The sequence below is a fragment of the Excalfactoria chinensis genome, chromosome 1, assembly GCF_039878825.1.
Source record: "Excalfactoria chinensis isolate bCotChi1 chromosome 1, bCotChi1.hap2, whole genome shotgun sequence".
NCBI lineage: Eukaryota > Metazoa > Chordata > Aves > Galliformes > Phasianidae > Excalfactoria > Excalfactoria chinensis.
In genome coordinates this window covers 50,133,817-50,156,768 of record NC_092825.1, presented here as the reverse complement: position 1 = coordinate 50,156,768, position 22,952 = coordinate 50,133,817, and the positions used below count along the sequence as shown (strand labels likewise).

General features: G+C 40.5%; 1 protein-coding gene across 2 annotated transcripts in view; it reads right to left on the bottom strand.

Annotated features, from left to right (window-relative positions):
• Nucleotides 1–22,952, bottom strand: part of LARGE1 (LARGE xylosyl- and glucuronyltransferase 1) — a 312,296-nt gene that overhangs the window by 38,259 nt on the left and 251,085 nt on the right. For both annotated transcript variants that reach the window (XM_072326861.1, XM_072326860.1), the window contains 3 exons: nucleotides 18,490–18,602; nucleotides 16,879–17,004; nucleotides 7,007–7,162 (listed from right to left, as the gene is read on the bottom strand). In XM_072326861.1, coding sequence (XP_072182962.1) covers nucleotides 7,007–7,162; nucleotides 16,879–17,004; nucleotides 18,490–18,602 — 395 coding nt within the window. The remainder of the gene's footprint in view (nucleotides 1–7,006; nucleotides 7,163–16,878; nucleotides 17,005–18,489; nucleotides 18,603–22,952) is intronic.

Below are 22,952 nucleotides of genomic sequence, written 5' to 3'. Positions count from 1 at the left end.
ACTTTAAATAATGGGAGAAGGGAGGCATAAAAGCATGTCAAAAAGAAACACAGTTCACATTTCCCCCATCTAGCAATACTGTAAGCAGCTGAAAGCAGTATAATGGGAAGTTTCAGGCAGCTAGAAGGATGTGCTACCAGCTCAGCATTTAATAGTAATAACAGCCTTAATAATAGAAACAACACAGCTGGGCAAGTTAGGATTTCCTGTCAAAACTGCCATAAGCCACCTGTTATTACTAGAGAAAGGCCGTGACGTGACAAAACAGTACCTTTATATGCCAGTCCTACAAATGATGCAGTAAGCTGAAATCCTTCAGGAACAAAATGTACTCACAGCATCAGCCTGATTTTAAGTTCAGCACCCAGTTACTGGCCTGGCAGTATGCATGTCCCTCTGCATGCCCCTTTTAGACTTTCAGAAATCACTGAATCTATTAGTTGAGTGTATATTATGTGGCACATCAGTCTCCTTCTCTTCTGCTGGATATTACTAGATGGCATGCAGAGCCATTTGCTACTATTAAGAATCAGTGGCTTCATACATAAAAGTAAATAAGTTAGAAGTCATTTAGGAAGTACTGATATACCTAAGCAAGCATTTTCAGGGAGAATAAGAATTTTTATACTGTTCCTTTGTGCTGTTGAATGGGAAAATTTATAAGTGGAGGAAATCTGGAGCAAATCTTTCCTTTTTTTAATTTTTTTAAACTCTTCTCAAAGGGTAATCTACTCTTTTTCTCCACAATTGAGTGAAATCAGTGATACGGCTCCCACTGATCTTGCTCTAGGTTTTGGATCAGGACACAGGCTTCAGTAATGGGGGACACCTCATTCCACCTTCAGATTTAATGCTGTGGCAGAAGCACCTGGTGAGAAGCTGCCTGCAGGAAATAAGTTTTATGAGAATGCTAAAAGGCTGAGTGTGTGTGCCTGTGCTAAAATCAGGCTTAGAGTATGTATCTCATAGTGGAACTACAGAGACAGTAGGCAGAAGATCATATTGAAGTATTTTAGATGCCGCGGTAGGTTTTTTAGAATGAAATGCCGTGCTTTACATTAAAAGCCAATAGAAAACATTTAATTTAGAAGGTTTCCCCAAAATCTTCTCCCTTGCATCAAAGTAAGAAGAGGATAAGAGGGTGAAACAGCACGGAGGGTATAGAAAGGAATGGCTGAGAATCCACTTCCAAAGGCCATTGGAGTCATTGGCAGTGTTTACAGGAGGATTTAGTTCATAATCTGAATTTCACATTTGAATTTCCCATCCAGAATCTGCATACAGGGCAAGGAGGTGAATATAATACCAGTTTGCAGAGCAAATCCAGCTCTGTGTAAACTCATGTTAGCACATAATGAATGAAGGGGATTCACAGTGATGCTCTGCACTGCCAGGCCCCTGCCTGCAATCTGTCCCTGCAACACAGAGCACTTTTCAGGCTTCAGTATTCCAGCAAAAGGATAAAATATGTATGTACACACAGACATACATATAACTCTTTTTATATAAGCAGAAAAATGACTCCAGTAGTGTCTCTCCATTTTTAAATTTGTACTTCTTTGCCTCCAATATTTCATTTTCAAAGCTCCATCTGTTCTGTTCATTCCTATTTGTAACTTCTCGCAACCTACTAATAGTACTGCTTGGTGCAGCTGAAGATCAACGCCCGATGAGATCGGTGCTGTGCAGTATAGGATCCAAAGACTGACTTTAGACGTCTAAAAATTCAGTGTGTGATACTATACTTCCTTAGTAAACATTTAAAAAAAAAAGAGAAAAGAAGTACTAATCTACATTAATACACACAGATGTGTATATAAAAGCATACATGCACACACATAGCCAGGGAAAGACTGACAGGTTAATGTAATGTCTGATTACCTTTTAAACTAATACTCCTTTACAACTCCCTGACATTGTAAAGAGTCTTTAAAAAGGGAAGTCAAATAATTTACATTCATTTTAAGGCTGTCTTAGTACTGATGAGAAGTGTAAGGAGGCCTTAGAGTTATGTGTAAAGGGCCTTGGAGCAACAGAATCAGCGCAGTGGTACCCACTGTCACATTTCTCTTTGCATTTTCCAGATATCTGCATTACAAATGAGATTCCTTAATTACAGGTTGCACTCTAAATAAAACATCATTACAAATATTAAACTGCAGAGCTGCAATGGCTGGCATATTGGAACAAGACCTTAAGGGTACATTCTGCCACAGCCAGATTCTGAGTGACAGCCTCCTAACAAGCCACTGCTTCTTCCACAGCAGGGCTCGGCAGATTTAGTGCTTTAGTAATTCCCTCTGGTTATAAAACAGGCAGAGGTATTCCAGCATTCTGACCACTGGTCCACAGCGCAGGGAAGCATAGTATATATATATATAAATGAAGAAGCAACTTTTCATAGGATTGCAGAATGGCTTAGGTTGGAAGAGACCTTAAAAATCATTGAGATCCAGCCCCCAAATGCTTACACTTATTCAATGCTTGGCACAATAAAGCTTAGTTGTGTTTTGAGGTTGCTAGCTTCAATTTGAAGAAGAAAGGAAAAAAGATAGGCAGTAACATAAGTAACATTACTTTATACATATTTGGTTTTGCTAAAATTACAGTCTTTCATGTAAAAGATGTCCTTAGGGATTCTAACCCTATGCCTGCATCTTGTCAGGCTAAAGGTACACCTAGCCTAGAATCCTTTCTCCAGCCATGCTGCCTGGAGAGGACTATAAAAGCAGTGTGAGTGTACAGTGATGCTTTCTCAGAACAGTCCTCCAGTCCTGCACTTGGGCTTAAGGACATCCTGCACCAAAGCCTAACAGTTCCTGACTGATTTTGTTTCCACAGAGTCACTTTTTGAATGTAGGTGTATTTTTAGCAACATTACTTCCTGTTCAAAGCCTCATTGCATCTTGGGTGAAATACCTTGCTTTGTTTTGAACCTGCTACTTGCTATTTCCACTTCATGTCCCCTAGTTCTTGTTCCATGAGGGATGACAAACAGTGGCTCCCTGTTCACCTTACAAGATGCTCTGTGTCTGAACACTGTCCTGCAATACATCATGGGAATGTACTGTATTTTAATAGGACACCGGTGACATACTGTGTGCTACAGAAGAGCGAGAGAGGAGAGAGTGAGGTTTTCATGATAATCCTGTTCTTAGAGTTTCGTAACATCAAAGCCAAAACTTGCTTTTTGTATTCTGTAACAAAAAGGAAACTGACAAGTTTTGAGCTGGGCTTACATCAAGGGCATCTGATTAAAAACAATGTATTCTCCTAAGTGACTATTCTTAAGCTATCCAAAGTTAGTTATTTTCTGTATCCCATCGCTTTGATAGAAGGCTGTTAACTTTTTGGTGTCTCTTGGCAAGTTATGACTCGTGTATTTTTGTACGTCCGACTCAATCTTTTCCAATATCCTCTTTATTTATTTATTTAAATTTATAAATGGAAGAATGAATTACATTTCCTATTCACACAGAAGCCATACCATACACCATATTGCGTTCTACTTGTCTTGAATAAGAAACAGGATTGAAGAGTTAGTCATTTCCAGTGTCTGTCAACCAGATACAAGTTCAGTAAAATGAGCCATTTCAAACTTCCATAACAGCCATTTCCAGCAGTAAGAACTTACATTCAGTGTGCACTGCTCCCCAGCAACTTGCCGTTTCAAATGAAGCTGAAGCAGGGGCGGGTGGCCTGGAAAAAATATAACTGTACTGTCTGGACATGCAGAGAAGGGATCAGGAATGCCAAGGTGCAGATAGAAATAAACTTGGTGAGGGATGTGTAAAATAACAAGATGGGACTCTATAGATATACTGGTCAGAAGAGACAGACCAAGAACCGTGTAATTCCCCAATAAATGAGAAGAGAGAACTGTCTACAGTTCACATTAAGAAGACTAAGGTACACTGAGAGTTCTTTTCCTCAGTCTTCAGTGGCAGTCAGGCTTCCCATATCTCTCATGTACCTGAACCTCTAGGCAGGGGTCAGGAGAGCAAAATACCTTCCACTGTAAGAGTGGAGAAAGTCTGAGACCACCTCATGAGACTGAGTGTGTATTGGGCTTGATGACATGCATCCCAGGGTCCTGAAGGAGCTGGCTGATGTGGTTGCCAAACTGCATTTCACTGTATCAGTCCTGGCTGCCAGGTGAAGTCTCTGGTAAAACAGAAACATCAATCCCATTTTCATGAAAGGGAGAAAGAAAAACCTAAGGAACTACGTCTGGTGAGCCTCATGTTTGTGCCTGGGAAGGTACTGAAACAGATCCTCCTGGCAGAGATGTTAAAGCACGTGGAAAATGAGGAGGTGATCCAAGAAAGCCAACACAGCTTCATCAATGGCAGACGGTGGAAGGACAACTGATGTCATCTACCTGAACTTGTGAAAGGTCTTTGACAAGGTCCAGCACCACATCCTTATCTCTAAATTGGAGAAATATTAGTTCAAAGGGTGGACCGTTCAGTGGATAAAGATTGATTGGATGGTTGCAGCCAGAGGGCTCTGCTCAAAGGCTCTATTTCCAGGCAGAGGCCAGTCAAGCTCCTTGGTGTACCCCAAGGATCCATGGAAACAGTTCTCTTACACATCTTTACCAAAGACTTTGGGGTTTTGTGCACCCTCAGCAAATTTGCAGATGACACCAAACTGCATGGTGCAGTTGACACAATAGAAGGAAAGGATGCCATCCAGAGGGACCTGGATAAACTTCAGACATGGGCCCATGTGAAGATGATGATTTTCAACAAAGCCAAGTGCAAGCTCTTTGAGAGCAGCCCTGTAGAGAAGGACTTGCGGGTCCTGATGGATAAAAAGCTGGACATGTCTGCACAGTGTGCTCCTGCAGCCCGAAATGACAGCAGTATCCTGGGTCCTATCAAAAGAGGGGTGTCCAGCAGGGAGAGGGAGATGATTGTCCCCCTCTACTTTGTCCTCATGAGACCCCAGCTGGAGTACTGTTTCCTGGCCTGGGGTCCCCAACACAAGAAAGATGTGGAGTTGTTGGAAAGAGGAGGAGGAGGTCCAGAAGAGGGCCATGAAGATGATCAGAAGTGCTGGAGCACCTCTTTTATGATGAAGGTCTGAAGGAGCTGAGCTTGTTCTGTTTGCAGAAGAGAAGGTTCTGGGAAAATTTCACTGCAGCCTTCCGGTACTTGATGGAAGCTTATAAGCAGGAGGGGAATTGACGTTTTGATCAGAAAGCAATAAGGCAAGGGGGGATGGCTTTGAATTGAAAGACTGGAAATCTAGGTTAGATATTAGGAAGAATTCTTTATTCAGAGGGTGGTGAGGTACTGGCACAGTTGCCCAGAGAAGCCATGGATGCCCCATCCTTGGAGGTGTTCAAGGTTCAGTTGCATGGGGCTCTGAGTGGCCTGATCTAGTGGGTGGCAGCCCTGCCCATGGCAGGGGGCTTGGAACTGGATGGACCTTAAGGGCCCTCCCAACCCAACCTTAGCCATGCTAAGTTTAAGGACTTACAGAGCTCTGGAAAACACAGAAAGTGTATGCAAGAATGCAGTTGTGAATTCATAATAATTTTAACTTGCATACTTAAAAATGATGAAGATGTGTTTTGTTTTATTGTCATTATTTTCAATGTCTCACTTCCCTTTTCCAACCCTCTACTCCATCTATCGTATCCTGATGTCTCTGGCCATCAGCCTCTTAGTGGTCTTTTATTACATTCAGTTCACTTGATTCTCTAAAAGCCTCTCACTCTTGCAGAGGATTTTCTTTCTTCATGTATTTTCACTCTTGCTGCGCCCTTTCTCTCTTCTGTCTCTGCTTCAGTCTCCTTGAGTTAATGTTTATCTCCAGTTTTTCATCATTTCCCCACCTCTTTCAGAATACTGTGGGAAGGCTGAATGAGTATCTGGGAAGCCATGCCTTGGGCTAAAATAGATCCATCCAATCTCTGACTGCTACAGACAGAAAACTAGGGCTGGCATCTCCTGTGGTTGCAGGCAAAATGGAGCCTCAGTGATGCCACTGATCACTAATTATCTCTGAACTGCTAATGCGTACTTGATACTGACTGCTTCATTGATTTTTATAGAGAGATTTTTTTTAATATTTCAGATATTTCTGTATTTATTTATTTATTTTTTTCCTTTGAGATAATATAAAATGATACAGGTTTCTTTGTATTTCCTTTCAGGCTACGTAGTCAAAATTGAAACTTGGTCTAGAAATCTCCACAGATCACATTATACACAAAGATTTCATATGCATCTGTGTGTAAGCATTTCAAATAACAGTTTTTTACACTGGAACTATATGTACTAAGGCACACACATACTTAAGAACATCTGTATGTAAACATCCTTGATTTCAACCATTTTCAAATGATTTGTTTCATCTGAAAGGTTCTGATTGCAAATTTTATGCAGATACACATAAGTGCTGCTGTGCTTTGTTAGAGCTGGGGCAGAAAAAACCCAATCAGTCTCACAGCCTATGTGTACCTTGAAGTATTAACTCATTCTACAATTTACAGTATGGCAAAAACTCATAGACCTAACCGAGCAGTCTTGATATTTTCATTTCCTCTTCATTATTTGTGCATTAGTGTCTACTAGCCAAAGTCAACATTGTCTTATGCTGAACAAACACATGGCAAGAAGCAATCCTTTCTCTTGGAAAGTTTTAGGTCTAAGGATGAGATTTGCAGAATTGCCTAATGGAATTAAGAGCCCAAATCCTCATTTTCAATTTGTGAACTTAGCTTTGATGGGGATTTTTAAAAAGAAAGGCAGCCAAAAAAAGCACCAAAACAAAAACAACATGGGAAAGGCAAGATTAATATGACAGTTTTACGGGGAACGGACTGAGGCACAAAGAGATTAAATGATTTGCACAGCGTCACTCTTGGAATCTGGGCACTGACCTCAGTTCCCCTGAGTCCCTACCTACACAGCCAGTTCTCCAGGTTTTCATGTAGCTTGTTCTATGCATGAAACTCTCTTTACAACCTGCAAGCCCTCAAAGTACCACTTACGTTTTCACTGTTAACATCTGCCTCGCTGGGACAGCCAAAGAGTTCCCGTCTCAGCAAGTTCCCGTCGTATTCCAGGAATGTCAGATAGAGGTTGCGGAAAAACTCCACGTGCTTGTTTTTCACTCGCAGCTTCTTTGGTGAGTTCCAGTGAATCACCTCAGAAGGAAAAAGAGAAAACACATCCTGTTGTTAGAATACAAATTGGCTTTGCCCAAGGTTTTTGCATGTGTTTAGTTTAGTTCCTGCTTAAAACCAGAGATCCCCGAAACTACATCACAGAATCACCAAATCATAGAATCATTAAGGTTGGAAAGACCACTAAAATCATCTATTCCAACCATCTAGTCATGACTGATACTGGTCTAGACCATGTCTCTCAGTGCCACATCCACATGTTTCTTGAACCATCTCGAGGGACAGTGACACCATCAGCTCCCCACGCAGCCTGTGCCACTGCAGCACCACTCCTGAGAAAAAATTGTTCCTAATATTCAAATTGAACCTCCTCTGGCACAAATTGAGGCCATTACTTCTTGTCGTATCACAGTAAGCTGGGAGAAGAGGCCAACCCACACCTCGCTACAACCACCCTTCACATCACTGTAGAGAGTGAACAGATCTCCCCTGAGCCTCCTCTTTGGCAGAATGAAAAATCCCAGTTCCCTCAACCACAATGTCTTTTCAGCATGAAGGCTTTGCCACATTTTGATGATGCTCTTCTGAATTCCTCCATAGGACAACCTGTACAAATGAGTTGAGGTACAGCTGTAGGTTGTGATGCAGCATGGCACGAACACTGCCACGGGCCTAACACAAACCTGACAGGAGAGAGACTGTTTGAACAGGGATGCATGGATGTTGGTATTAAATATTAATCTCAGATTTCCATATGACTGATTGATTCACTGTTTTAAGCGAGGTAAGCTCTTCTGTCATTAGGCACTGAGGAGAAAAAGCCTCAGATGAATTCTTGCATGCATGTACACCCTTCACAAAGGACTGAATCTAATCTGATTTCCTTCTTGCCACTGCTTCATTTAAACAAGACTGATCTCAGTTGCATCATACAATATAGTGGTGCAGTACAATGCTTCACCCTTGGAATTCCTATTTCTAGAATGTATTTAAGCTCTTTTAATGGGAGATGACTCTCATGCTGGCCTAGTTTTAACTCTAATGCTGACATAAAGGACCCAATTCTCATTTACAAGCAGGCGACTTTGCAGAGCGCTCTGACAGCATGAACAAGAATGGGGCCCTAAGGAAAAACTATGAAGGAGCCAAAAGTACCTTGAAGGAATGATTTCATTTTATAGAGGCTGTATTTTAGGCATAAGGAAAAAACAAAACACAACAAAACAAAACCCACAAAAAAGAAAAAAAAAAACACACAAAACAACACAAAACCACAAAACAACAAGCAAGTGCTTTGTATTCAGCTTTATTCCTTCTAAAGAGATTAAAAAACCTCCATCTCCCTTGGGAACATTTCCAAGTGAGGAGTTCTGGAGGTTCTCTGAACGCATTAAGTTAATTGCATGGAGGCACCGCATCACTCACACAGACACAGAGCTGTGGGGTGGTCAGCTCTGCTCTGTGCATTGCAGCTGTGGGAGGCAGTGGGTACAGAAGCACAGAGCAGCCCCAAGCAGGTGAGCATGCTCCCCTCAGTGTCAGCAAAACAGCTCGGCAGGAGCAGGGAGTCCTCTTAAAACACTCTCTCTGCTTCTGAATGAGTCATCCGCAGGAGGAAAGAACAGGACGTCGCCTGAATTCTGACCGCGCTAACTTCAGCAAATAAGACAGCCTCTCTACTGAGTATTTGTGACACAAAGAAAACCAACTCACAGCACTCTCTTCTATACAGCCAACCCAAATGAATTTTTTTTCCCAGTGTGGAAAGCTTATCCCTTCCTAGGGTTTCACTACTGGAACTACAAGGATGCATTATATACAGTAACAGAAAAGAAACAATAGGGAAACAACACTGTTTCAGAAAGAGGCAAATCACTTTATTATACGAACATGTTAAGTCAAGATCATGATCATAGAATCATAGAATAATTAAGGTTGGGATAGAACTCTAAGATCCTTTAGTCCAGCCATCCACCTACCACCAATGCATCAACACTGTAAATTTGGACAAAATATACTTGATATAGATATTTTTCTCAGGTAGTGCTACATTCTTTGCTACTTTTACATTTGTACATACACTCAAAATTTGTTTAATTGTCAACTATTCTGCTGTAATGTTGGTAAAAAATACAGAACAATACAGAAACAAAAGGAGCTTTACCTAGCATGGCAGGGATAAGGCATAAATTCATGGTGACAGGTGTTCAAAACCTCCCTTTAAAATACTTTAAATATGTCACCCATTGCATTTAAATGCAGCAAAAGGCACAGAATGCATGCAAAAAATCTCAGTGACTGAAACCTACCTCAGGGAAACAGGAAAATGTAAGCATAGGACTGAACAAACCTAAAGGGCTGCTAGTCACTTTTACACAGTACTAGGATTCACTTTTTGAAGCAGACATTGAAGAGAAATTGTCAGTCTGCTGGTAACTTGCACTTCTTCAGGAGTGGATCAAATAACACTGAAAAGCTAGGAAATGGAACAAAAATGCTTGCTAAGATGACCTTTAGTGTATTCTCCCTTTTAAACATACAGTTTGTAAGAGTTTTCTTTGGGATGTCTTTGTGAGCATCCTATGGCCCTGTTGAGCTCTCTGACCACTCCCACCAGGGACTGAGAGCACAAGAATTAACGATGATAAACTCTGTAACTACAAAAAGTAACACCTCCTATTTATTTCTATGGAAACTACAACAGATACAAAGAGCACAATACACTATTTGATGGAATGAATTCTCACTTACAAAACACTACTTTTCAACACTCACTGCCACTTGCTATGCATTTTCACTGTCGATGAACAAGAGCCTGCATGTCTCACTTTAACAATCTGCACAAGTGGAGGTGACCCACTGTCAGTGTTGCCACTGCTGAAATGCACCACTCACCCCTCACTGTGCTCTCATCCACTGTTTGATCTCCATGAACATTCAGCAAGCATCGATGAGTATCAGTGGGTGCCATTTTTTCCCCGTGGAGGAATTCACTGATACACTTTTGCTCCATATGGACTTCCCTCTCAGACACCATTCTATCAGACTGCCCCTCAGCTGCCATCTGTCGCGTGGCAACAAAATGTAACAGAATACTGTTGGAAAGGTTTAGCCTCTACTGCTGTAACACTAACATCCGCCTCTGGAATCATGGGCCAACATCAAAACATAGGAGAGATTACTTTCAGAGAAGCCCTTGCATTGTGGGACAGGCTCCACAGTGCTGCACATGCTTCCCATCACTACATACCATATCAAATCATAGCCAAATTCCAGTGTTGATGCCTCTACCATGTCGTGTAGGGGATGATGTCAATGCCAGACAATCACAGTTGTCAGTGCAGAGTCTGTTCGATGCTCTGCTTCCAAGTCTGTTGCGTGTTCAAAATCTGCTAAGTGTCAGGGGCCTAGCTGGTGGTTCAGATCTGATCAGATCTGAAAAGTGTCAGGATGTCGCATGTGTACAGATGTCAGGAGAGCTTGGAGTGAACGGAAGGAAGCTGAATGGAGCTGACGACTGCCCAGAAAAGCAGATTTTTTAATCAAGTAAGACAGAACATGTCAATGCAGCTAAAGAACATGAAGCAACTATACAACCATCTGGATGACCTGAGGTAGGAAAACCAAAAAACAGGTTTAGTAAAAGAGCAGGCTACTACTCAAACATAACCTGATTAGAGAAATATGTCTTGTATGAAAGCATGAAAAGAACAGTAGGTTTCAGAAGGTAACAAGATTTCTTAACTATTGATATATAAGAATACATTTAAAGGCCATATTCTTTTTCTTGCTGTCAGCTCAAAAAATAACCTTGAGCTCTGTCTGTAGCTGTCAGATTTGGTCTACCATACAATCAGCCACACCGTAAGTTGTACAGGCCAAGACATCCTCGGATGGGCTGTCACAGGCATCAGTGATGTGATGAAGACAACAGCCTGCTCAGGTAAAGCTGAGGTCGTTACGTTAGAAACTTTACAGCAGGAAACAGTGAATTGATTGAAGAAAAAAAAATCAGTTTGAAAGAGACTACAGGGAAATCAGAAGAAAAAGAATCGAACTCGGAATCCACTTTATTTGCAGACTAAGTGTTATCCCAACATTAAAAAGGGAAAGTGAATCTAGAAACTAAAAATCTCATTACTACAACATCCCCTTTCTAAGACCAAATAGCACCGTAATACTGCATTTATTTCTTCTTCTGTTTTCCCTCATAGCTTTTAAGCTATTCCAAAGCTCTGTTGGCTTACAGAGGAAACTGCACCTGGAACATGTGAAATGCCACTGCCACTATCTGTTTAGAGAACTCAAGAACTGTGCTAGCCTTCAGGCTTTCCCATGCATCCTTCCTATCCTGATCAAGGCTTCTGGGAACTAAGAAAAATACACTCTTTAATCTTCGTTTAGCTATTTAAGTACTGAGAGATGAGAGCTTAAAGTTCCACATCTATTTAACACTTGGTTAGTTGTCATTAAGCAACTTGGCATTATCTACATTTCCATTCATATCATACTAGTTAATCAACGACAGTTACCATTCACTGACTTTAATCAGCCAGACCCTGGAATACTTCCATCTATTTGTTACCAAGTGAAAACCACAAAGCTGAACTAGTAGTTCTCATTTATTTACCAGGTGATGACTCAAAGCATTCAAACAATGATGCAATTGGTGTCTCATAGACTGCCAGGTGGGATCTGAGATGGAAAATAACTGGGGGTGTTATGCACTGAGTATAGGAGAAGGCTCTACAGTCAGTTATCTGCACTGAAATATACTGAAAAAAGAAATCCCAGCAAAATTCCTTACTCTCCCCAGACACATTATTCTCTTTGGAGACATTAAACTTTTCCAATCTGAAGTTCGAAGCACTAAACTATAAGCCTCAATACAACATTATATCTATAATGTTCTATATCCATTCTTCTCTCATTACGTCCTCTATCTACAAATAGAGGCCAAATGTTTCTTTAACCTCAATCCCTTCCATTATTTAACCAAAGACAGACCTTGATATTCTACTTGAGCTCTTAGGACATCAGAGAATTCATGATATCATTCTCTGCCCTTCCCCATGGCTCTGTATCTACCTTTCAGGCTGAAGGGGAAAAAGTAAGAATAAATCAAGCCTAAATTTAAGCCTGAAGAGGTTTATTTTTGCAAACTGCTGAACAGATATTAATTAAGCCCATGAGCACATCACTAAGTAGGTAAATAAGTAAAAGAGATTTCTGTAGATGGATGGCTTTCCTGCTCAAAAACTAGATTATTTTTTTAGGCAGCCAGACGGTTCCCACTGAAATCAACAGAAGTGATAAGCAATTCTGCATAGTACAGCCTCTTATATATGTCATTGTAATACCGTCTCAATAGGTTTTTGTTTCAGCTACATATTGTTGAAAAGTTTTGTTTGAATGTGCCCCAAGCCACACTGCAAACAAGCTCTACCTATTAAACCAATGCCTAGAGTAGAGATGTCTGGAAACGTTATTCTTAAACTGTGTTTTTATCAGAAATGAACATTTTATTTCAAAAAAACACCCGCCAACAACAGCAACAACAAGAAGAAAAAACACGCAATGTAATATTTCCAGAAAGGGCCAAATCCTTCACACACGTCACCAGGGAGGCTTCAGAGCTCCAAAGTGATATATATGAAGTACAGAAGTGGAAGAGACTCATTTTTGAGCAGCAACCGAGAGGTATAGGCACTGCTTTCAGATGTGAGATTCAAATCCCCGTTCTGCCTGTTTTGCTTTCCATGGTCCCAGGGATTACTTTTTGCCTCATGGCTTGCTGCCTAAGCTGTCTAAGAAGCACTACCCCTGCATTATAGTTTTCAGAATTCTCAGTTTGTCCTCTAAGGGTTTGCAGCTCTCCTTCCAACTCCTATAATTATGCTTAATAAGAGGCCTCCTGCCTGCAGCAACACCTTTAACGTACTTCCACAATATGTCAGCGCTCCTTGTTTGGAAAGAACAGAATCACCTTACTGATTACAGTGTTCATTCAAAGGATGGGTGTTTATCCCTCTTGGCCCTTTGCTCCTCTCAGTGTAGCTCTTCCTTGGCTGGCGTTACAAGGTGCAAGGCAGCAGAATGTCAGAGCTCTTGCAGATTAGTGCTGAGGTGCTTGGACAGCATGGGGGGTGGCTCAGGGACTGGAACACAGGGAGGTGCAATAGGTCATGTTTGAGAAAGATCAGAAGTGATGTATTTGGGTTACGGACAAGAAGCTGAGTAAAGTTTTGTAGGCAATCTCATAAGTTTGCTCTAGTACAGCAAACACACCCGGGAAAGGCACAGTAATTCACATGAAATCATTCCAGAGAGGGGAATTTCTGAGGTTAATTTTAAATCTACCTGCTAATTTGGTATCAGTTGTATTTAAAGCTGTCTTCAAAAGCAATCAACAGGATTTAAAGCACTTACGTATCTTGTGGGGAATAAATTCTAATAATTTGATATACTCCCAGCCTCCAATTTTTGTGATTGCGAATTACCCCATTCTGTGTGTGTATCTGCATCTGTATCCTTGACAACCAGACTTGATGACTGACTCATTCAATGAGGTCATGATTCATTGTCAGAGGCATCACAATTCATTACTGTCTTTCATAGGATTTTTCTTGCCATTTGGTTTGTACCAAATCACAGTAATTGAGATTTCCTTGCAGACAGGAAAAAAAAACATTAATCAAAATCAATCCAGAAAAAGTAAAGCATGAATGAAACTTAGTTCCGGACAGATTGCTGCTGTCCAGCAATACACATGCTTGTTCATTGACATTGTGGGCTACTGCAGACCAAGTTGAAGAGCTGAGATAAATGAGGTAAGATAGTGGATGCCTACATGTATCTTTTGGCCCATCTTCAGTAGCAGTTCTGAAGGTGTAACAAATGCCATTCAAAACCTTCATGACCTTCAGGGACTGAAGCTGGATCGCAGGGCAAGACAAATTAAAGGGCATTTGCTTCCTCTTAACCTGCTCATGTTTCCCATTCATACAATCATAGATTGACTTGGGTTGGAAGGGCCCCCAAAGACCACCTAGTTCCAATCCCCAGCCATGGGCAAGGTTGCCACACACTGAAGCAAAGCATCTTTATACAGGTGCCCTCACAGTGAAGAAAAGAACACTTCTGAATGCATAATTGTATATAGTAAGTTGTCTAGCACTACACAGTGTGACAAAGGAGGTAAGTAAGCATTTAGGCAAACAAAAATACTGAAGTGGTCGTATTTTAATGTTGGTTCAGATGGATTTAAAATTAGTCATTGCTAACAATGCAAAACTTGATTAGCAATTTCTGTTCCTCTTATGTCTCCTCTGAAAGATTTCCATATGCAAGTCCTGGCAGATTTGTATATGCTGCCAAGCTGCAGCAAGAAAGCAGAGTTCAGCAGCAGTCAAACATCTGACCTTATCTAGCATAAGAGTATTAAAAAAAAAAAAAAAAAAAAAAAAAGTTAAAATTGATACAGATTCAGCTTAATGAGGTTTATCTTAAAACAAGGAGAAAACAAACAAACAAACAAACAAACAAAAAAAACTGGAATTCTCTTTATATACTACGAAATATTTAAGTGTTCATAGACTTCTACATGAGCACAGCAGCAAAGAAGTGTGTGCACACTTGAAAAGCAGCCAGCCCTGGAGGTCTAAGTTTATTTAACACAATGTTGTGTGCAGAAGAAAACAAATCCTCGAATCCCATGGGCTTCGAGACCAGACGGAATTAAATCAGTGCCTTTTTAGTCTGACATGAGGAATAGGGCCTGATCTGACTGAAGAATACTTGACTGGGTCAGTTTTGCCATAGAATTCAAACCTCTCCCTGCATTTTTGTCTTTCCTATGCTATCCTTCTTAATCCTACAGTACAAACTTTACAATCTGTCTTTCTCTCCCTCTCCCTCTGGAGGTTTTTCCTACCTTGTTTTTAACCTCAGTCTTACCGTGAAATACAAGACGTGCCAAATATATTGTGTCATACTATTTAGATTCAATACTGTGGAAACAGATTAAATTTGGTGATATCAAGAGCACGTTATCTAATGTGGGCTAAAGACATTTGTTGTTTATTTGAGAAGACTGAATACCAGAACAGCCCAATTTGTTTTAGAACTAGAAATCTACTGAATTTCATAAAGCAAATTCACAAATTTAAAGTTCTCCATACCATAAAAAATGCATATCACAATTGAACAGTACTGACTGATGGCCACTTCTGTAACAGCTGAGTATGGGGAGAGCTTCACTGAAATCAGCGGGGCTTGCTTGTATTACAAAAGGCTCTGCCTCTCTCCTAAAGCAAAGAATTTCAGCCTCAATTCAGCACAGCACTTAGGGGATATGACTAATTTTAGTGGTGTGAATAAGTTCAATTCAGCTAAAGAAATTGCTTGTGTGTCTGCGCCCCTTGCTGAGTTAAGTAACTCAGGCCAGTGGAGGATATTTTGCATCTTAGACTTCACTGCCTATGCTGTAATGGGACTGATAGTGTGATACAATAAATACTGCAAATAAACAACCAAGCCTAAATTGTATTGGTAAACAATTTTCTTACTAATAAAGTACATGTAGGTGTTACACATGAGCTAGATGTCCCACAGATGATGGGAATTAGTCAATCACTGAAGTCTGAAGAGTGGTTTGTCTCATTAGTCATCAGATGGCTACTCTGAGGTAAGCTGAAGCACTCTCCAACAACCTTGATGGATAGCACAGTTCAGTTGCCTCCATACAGACGTCCAGTAACACAGAAACATCTTATGATTATCCCTCCTGTCTACCAAAAGGACTTCTGTCTCTTGTAGGCCTGTGCTGTATCTGCCGGTTCCACAGAGATGGAAGAATATCTATGGTGACTCAAACTGTATTAAGCAATTGAACCATGCCCTAGTAATCAGTGTCAATATCTTTTTCTAATGCAAATGTATGTGTCTTAACCTTGTGCTGAACCCCACTCTGACTGTCACAGATGATTTTATGATTTAATATAAGATCCTAATTCACAGAAAAATAATGTGCATCCCCCACAAAGGACGGGCATGTTTCTAAAACAGATCTTTCAGAAAACTTTTTCACTGCCAACACACCTCTCTCTTCTTTCATTTCAAGCAACTGATGTCATACACCTGGCAGTTGCTCCCATACATGATTCTGAACATGAGCACAGGACTAGGATTTCGACCAGCATCTTCTTACAAGGCATCGGATCACAGTGCTTTTCATCTCTATGTCAATCCTGACCTACAAGAACCTGTCATAAAACATCTACTGATTAGTAAATCTAATCTAATTTTAAAAGCTGCTTTCCATGGGCCATATATTAATAGATGATTGACTTTATCTATGAAACTCAAACAACAACAACCATCTTTGATAGGTCAGTTACACCACAGGGTGTATATTCTGTCTCTTGGAAAGTCCAGCTTTTGGAATCAGTGTGTCAAGGGAGATTGCTCTTCTGCATTCATCCAGTATCTGGAGTTCATATTGAACACTTCTACTATCACTCCACATCTTGTGAAACCCCTGAAGTAGCATCCACCCTTCACTTTTCTAGAAGTCAAACCTCACAAGGCTAAGGTGACACTGTCCTTGTTTGGGTGCCCTCATAAGCTGTATATTCTTGTTTCCCTTCCGTTAAAGGGGCTCTGTCTTTCCATCACTGTAGTGTCCTTTATTCTCTGTTCTGATGGATCCCACTCAGCCAAACTCTTGTAAAACATACCTTCAGGTCAGACACATCTCTGTAGCACTGCTCAGAACGGGTATGATCAGACAGCTGCACATTCCAGAAACATGGAAGCTGGTAGACAAGGAAGGGGTTTTGTTTGATGACTGCATTGAAGATATCCTAGAAGAGAGAAACCAAGAAACAGTTGTGTATGTAAGGCGGTTGTTACCTCTGAACTGTCTTTCTCCCCACACACAGGCAGAAATGTAAGTGGTCGTGAGCTTAACTCTGTATACCTGCTTCATGGTTCTGTTTCCATGAAACATGTTATCAGCCTAAGGGGTGACAGGTAGATCTGAACTAGAGGAACAGGCTCTCTCTGGACTCCAGTAAAGTTTTCAGAACATGTACCGTGTACTGCAAGCAAGAGACATAGCTCCTCTTCTACTCACTAGGGAGTGTAATACACAATAAATGTCAAAATGCCTGCTGTTAGTGAGCACTGTACCACATAAAGGGAATGGAAGTGATCCTGAAGGTGTCACTGATTCAGTATGAATTATTATGTAGGATTTTAGATAATATCTTATTGTTGCAACAACTATTCCAGGTATTTGACTGAAAAGGCATGTAGGAAAGACCTGCAGAATAGCCTCTGCCAAAAGGACCACGTTATGCAGCTATCCAGCTGGAGAAAAAAAACCACAATGGCAATCCTGCAGTTAAGCATTAGGTTGGAATGTAAACAACTTTGGTCCATTCTGCAAAATTCAGCCCCAGACATGTGTTAGCTATACAGGTGTTAGTGATTCAGAACCTGAATGAAAACACAGTGAAATCAAAATCACAGGAATCATTTGCATGAACTTCACCAGATTTTTTTGATCAACCTGGAGGGATACTGTAAGCATACATACATCTCTGTGTGTACAGTAAGCACCATGCCTACTTAGCAGTGATGGATCGTGAGCCTGATGTAGCTCAGAAGCAGTAGAAATATCTAAATATGACGCTGTACTGAGTTAATAGACTCAAGCTGCTGAGTGGGACTTATTGGTTCAGGTCCAGTACTACATTAACAGGGCTTCTGGATTTAATATGTAGAGTTGGCAGGAATCACAAAGAGAGTAAAAATGCATTTCTGTGTGTAGGTGCACTATTTCTTCTCTCAGCCTCAGCTTCTCATTTATGGCAGGGTGACAGCGGCACTTTTTCCTTCACAGGGGTGTTATGGCCAGGAGTACATTAAAGACCTAAGGGACTCATCTGCCAGTAAAGAAATATCTAGAGACTTTCAGAACTACAACCTGCTTAGACGAAACCAGTAGGAAAAGACATAGTGTGTCTGGACTTCTAATGTCTGGAGGGTTTTACGTCAAAGAATGAAGAAAGGAAAATTAAAGCTTGAAAACCCCAGTTGTCCATCTTATGAATCATCAGTGCACAGGAGGTAAAAATGTCACTGTTGTGTGAGAAACATTATGAGTAAATCTCTATTCTTCTCCTCCACATTTTCCCCGGAACAATCATTCAACAAATGGTGACTGCAGGCACAATATTTTTCTCTCCTTTTCCCATATCTCATCTCCTCATCCCATTTATACCTCCAGCAACAACCAATGGAGAAGCCATGGTCATACCACCACTCTGCAATGCCCCACTCACCTGGTCAGCCAGTGAAGTGGACAGCATGCTCATTAATTCCCTCTCGGCCGTGAGTCTCCACATCTGCTCCCATTTCATCTTCCGTAACTTATCCAGAAGGAGCAAGATCACCCCTGAAGAAAAAGTGCAGAGAACAAGAGAGGACATGATACCATATTCTAGTCAAAGCCATTCCCATCTGTGTGCTCCTCGTGGCAGTTGAAACAAGGACAAGAGCAGGGTTCTATCTGTGCAGGCTACAGACTTCACTCTATGCCAACACAGAACTAAAAAAAATCCTTCATGTTTCAATACATAATTAAGGAAAAGCTATCCTGAATCCTTGAGGCCGAAGCGAAATGGTTTACAAAGAAATGCTAGGTTAAACAGACTTTTGGAAGAAAGACAAAGTGATGAAATGTGAGAGGAGTGAGAGAAGGATGTCATATTTCTATCAGTCTTCTTAACCGCTAAAGCCTGATTTCATTATGATGTAATTAGCACTGGGACTACTCCTGACAAAATGAACCTGTACAGGTGATTCACATGATGGACGTTAACTTCATGCTAGCTTTATCATTCCAAAGGGAATTGGACAGTACTGTACAAGAAGAAAAAAAAGAAATAAATGTCCCTTCAGTGAGAAGCGATACTCCCCACTTGATCTGAGAAGCTACAGGCTCTAAGAGGGTATTCTATGAAAGCACCACTTGACGGGGAGTAGGTACAGAAAATGTTGATTTATCTAGTATGAGCTCATCTCTGCCACACTGACCAGAGATCTGATTCTTGCAAAATCCCTTTGTTTAAAGAGTTCCTACCTGGCCTGAAACCAAGATTATGCTGAGGAAAAGGGAAATTTGCCACTCATAAACAACATTTTACTTAATGTGCGTGAGGTGAAATCTGGCCCTTATTGTGGTAAACAACGTTCACTGCAAGCTAGCCTTTTAAAGTGCTTGTTGTTAAGGCAGCAAGGAGCCACAGATTGCAAAGTTAGACCTGAAGGGGGAAAACTGATAGCTCAAAATGCATTTGAGCTAGCTCAGTTGTTTTTTGTTTGGACAGAATCCCTTGTCTGGAAAAAAGGAAAGCAGGAGAAGCAGTGAAGCTGGACTGAAGCATCAGCAAAACATTTCCTACACAGCCTCAGAAAATCTTACTTGAAAAATTAATTCGGAAAGACTTAGATAAGAGCACTGTCATGGGGAGTGAGCTGAAGGGACACGAAGAAAGAGTTCAGAGGCCTATCAGGTTGACAAGAAGTACCTAGTAGGAGCAATGATAGGTCCTGTGCTGCTCCACATCTTCATTAGTGGAAGGAAGGAGTGAACAGAACAGCAGTGACATCTGCAAGTGATGTGAAACCAGAGGTCTTAAAATAAATAAATAAATAAAAAATCAGAAGAATAAGAAATGCCAAAAAAGCAGGCACTAAGAAAAGCTGCCCGAGGGAATTTAAGATGATAAAACTAAAAGTGATGAGAATGAGACTGGAAACGTAGTCTGAATATTTAGGAAAAAATCTCATAAATCCTTTATGGTGGAATAGCCTAAAAATGGCAGATAAAATGTATTACCTCACTTCCAGTCCTTAAAAACTAGACTAAACAAAGATTAGCAAATACACATGGAATGATCCTGCACTGGAACAAAGGAGGTTCTGGTTCACTTCTGTCTTCAGTTATTATGGCATGGAAAAGTCTTTCATAGTAAAAATAGTACTATTATGAACAAAATCTCTTCTGGCAGTGAAATTTGCAGTCTATTTTAGTTCTTTTTTTCTATTGAGTCCATCTGGTTCCCAAAGGTGCTGGAACCTGTACTGGAGGGATATCCTTTCAGCTTCGGTCAACCTTCCTACTTCCAACTGTTGGATTGGAAAGGGGCATATTGTCACAACATGCTGTAATACATTCTTGCCAGTGTGTTTGTCATCCCTCCAGCATAACTGAAGCCTATTTGGAATGTGCAGTGTGCATGCATTAGCTTCTAGGAGAGCCACTGTGCATTGTCTGAAATTCCAGATCAGTGTGAAGCAGATTCCTTGCACTGCAGCAATAAACTAAATAGGATAAGCTCCTCTCTGGCAGTGTGTTTTTTCCAGTTGGCAAAAACTGCCAGCTTTGTTTCAACACCGAAAAACAACAAAGGAAAATAAAGAATAACTGTAAGATTCAGTTAACTCCAATGTAACAGTTCTTGCATTTTATGAACAATAAAACACTCTTTTGTTCACAGTTTTTTTTTCTCAACTTCTTTCAGTCACCAATCTGGGAAGCAAAAGGAGAAATGTTTTAATATTTGCTGTAGTCTCCAATTTTTTTTTGTCTTCCACTCTTACTTCAGCAGCAGATTATGGTGTTGCAGCTAAAGAGATTATGCTGTCCTGAGGGGCTATCACAGTAGCAGCTGAGAAAAAAAGAGGCAGATGGGTGGAAAACTGGAATATATGTAAGAGAGGATGCATTAAATCATGATGCAATTGCGGCTATTGAAAATATACACAAGCTTTAAACGGTCCATTTTCTGGACTAATTTAGATGTCATTCCCATTTTAATTCACCTAAGAATCTGGCTTTAACACCTTTGTGCAGTCTCTGTTCCGTGCATCTTGCACTATGGAATTCTAACTTGCTGCTGCTGAATATCTGTAGCATGTTTAGATATTTACTCATAAGTATAAGAGACTTATGCAGAGGAAATTTAGTACTGTTCACCCAAATTAATAAGTGCAACAGAAAGAAAAAGCAAGTGTGCTGGAAACTTTTAAATTGTTCATGCAAAGGGAAAAGTACCTTTTCTTCAGAACAGAGAACACCAGTTTTACTTCTGTATTGTTCTGTTACCAAAAGCAAATGTAGCAAATGGACTAACTCCGATCTGTGCAATTAGTGTGCAGGCAAAGTGCATGAAACATGGAAAGGGAAATATTTGCCTCAGGAGCCTTTACCCTGAGAGTCAAATTGACTGAAATCTCCGAGTAAATTCAAGTTGACATGCTGCTGAACATAAGGGGAAAAGGGACCTTCTCTTGGCTGCTGGGCTGGGGGGATGAGACAGGAGGGAAAAAAAAATAAATCAAAGGAATATTTTATGAACATCTGGCCCCAGGCAGAGGGACTTCACATCTTTTGATGAGTGCAGCATTCTCCTGCCCTAACTTACCTGAGAAAAACAAAGGGAATGCTTGGCAGCAAACAAAGAGAAAGAGAAAAGTGGCAAACCAAATGTCTCATGACTATGAAACAAACTATGACTGGTCACAGAACACCCCATTTTCCTGATCTAGAGGAATTATTTCAGGCATACACAGAGGTGCAAGTGACTTGAAGAGCTCCTGAAAAAACAAATGCTTCAACACTGAACATCTGGAAGACATCTACATGTTCAGTTTTTATGTGAATGGCATTTTCTCCCCTATCTTGATAAGATTTTGTTTGAACTACCAAAATGTGACAGATTCTGAATTGCTAAAACTAACAAAAAATTGAGTGACTCCAAAGAGGTATTTTCAGGACACACCATAAAAAAAGCAACAACACCCACAAACGATCTCAAACTGAAAAAGGGAATTTGCTGAATGATGTGAACACAACAGGGCAAAACTTCTGCATGAGCATCTTTAGATTGAAACATTTCATTTTGGAAATACTGCAATGTCTCATTTTGCATATTACAAAACAACTTATTCTAAAATATTCTTCTCCTCAATAGCAATACAAATTAGAAAAAAACTTGTTGAAAATGAATGGAAAAATGAATGTTTTACTTTGGGTTTGACCAAAGTTTTGGTTATCATTTGATCATTCTGTCCTTTCCTAATTTACTTGGAATCAATTGTTTTGCCTTTCCAACGCTATGACCATGCAACTGTTTCCCTACGTGCTTCCCTGCTTCTTTTGTGTGTGTGTGTGAGAGAGAGAGAGAATCTGATCCAGGACAAAATATTTTATTTTATTTATCCAAACAGTAAATTGAAAGATTTTGGAAACATCAGCAATTTCCATTGGAGTGCCCTCCAGCAGCCTCACCTCTCGCTTCAGGAACACAGGCTATGTTCTTTTCCTGAAATTCACAAAGGAATTTACGGTAGAGTAAGAAGTAATAAACAACGTTTTAAGATCGAACAGAATCACTCGTAGAGGTTACAGTGAAACTTGACAAGCTTTCAAATACGACCAATTTATTAAAACGGCCATTTTAAAGTGGCTGAGAAAACACTTAGTGTTGTGGGGAGAAAAGGATTACAGCCACTAACAAATCTGTGAGCACTGCCTCTCCTGTTTCTTTCAGGTGGAATGGGATACTTCTCTGAGCTGTTTAGACCACACCATATTGAGTGAGCAGCATCACAGAGATTGTCCTTGTAATGTTTTTAATATTCATCTCACAACTGCGCCTAAATAGCGAACCATCTAGATAGCAAGTAGACAACAGTACATTGTTGCTTTTAAAATATAAAGCATCAGCGAGTTTTAGAA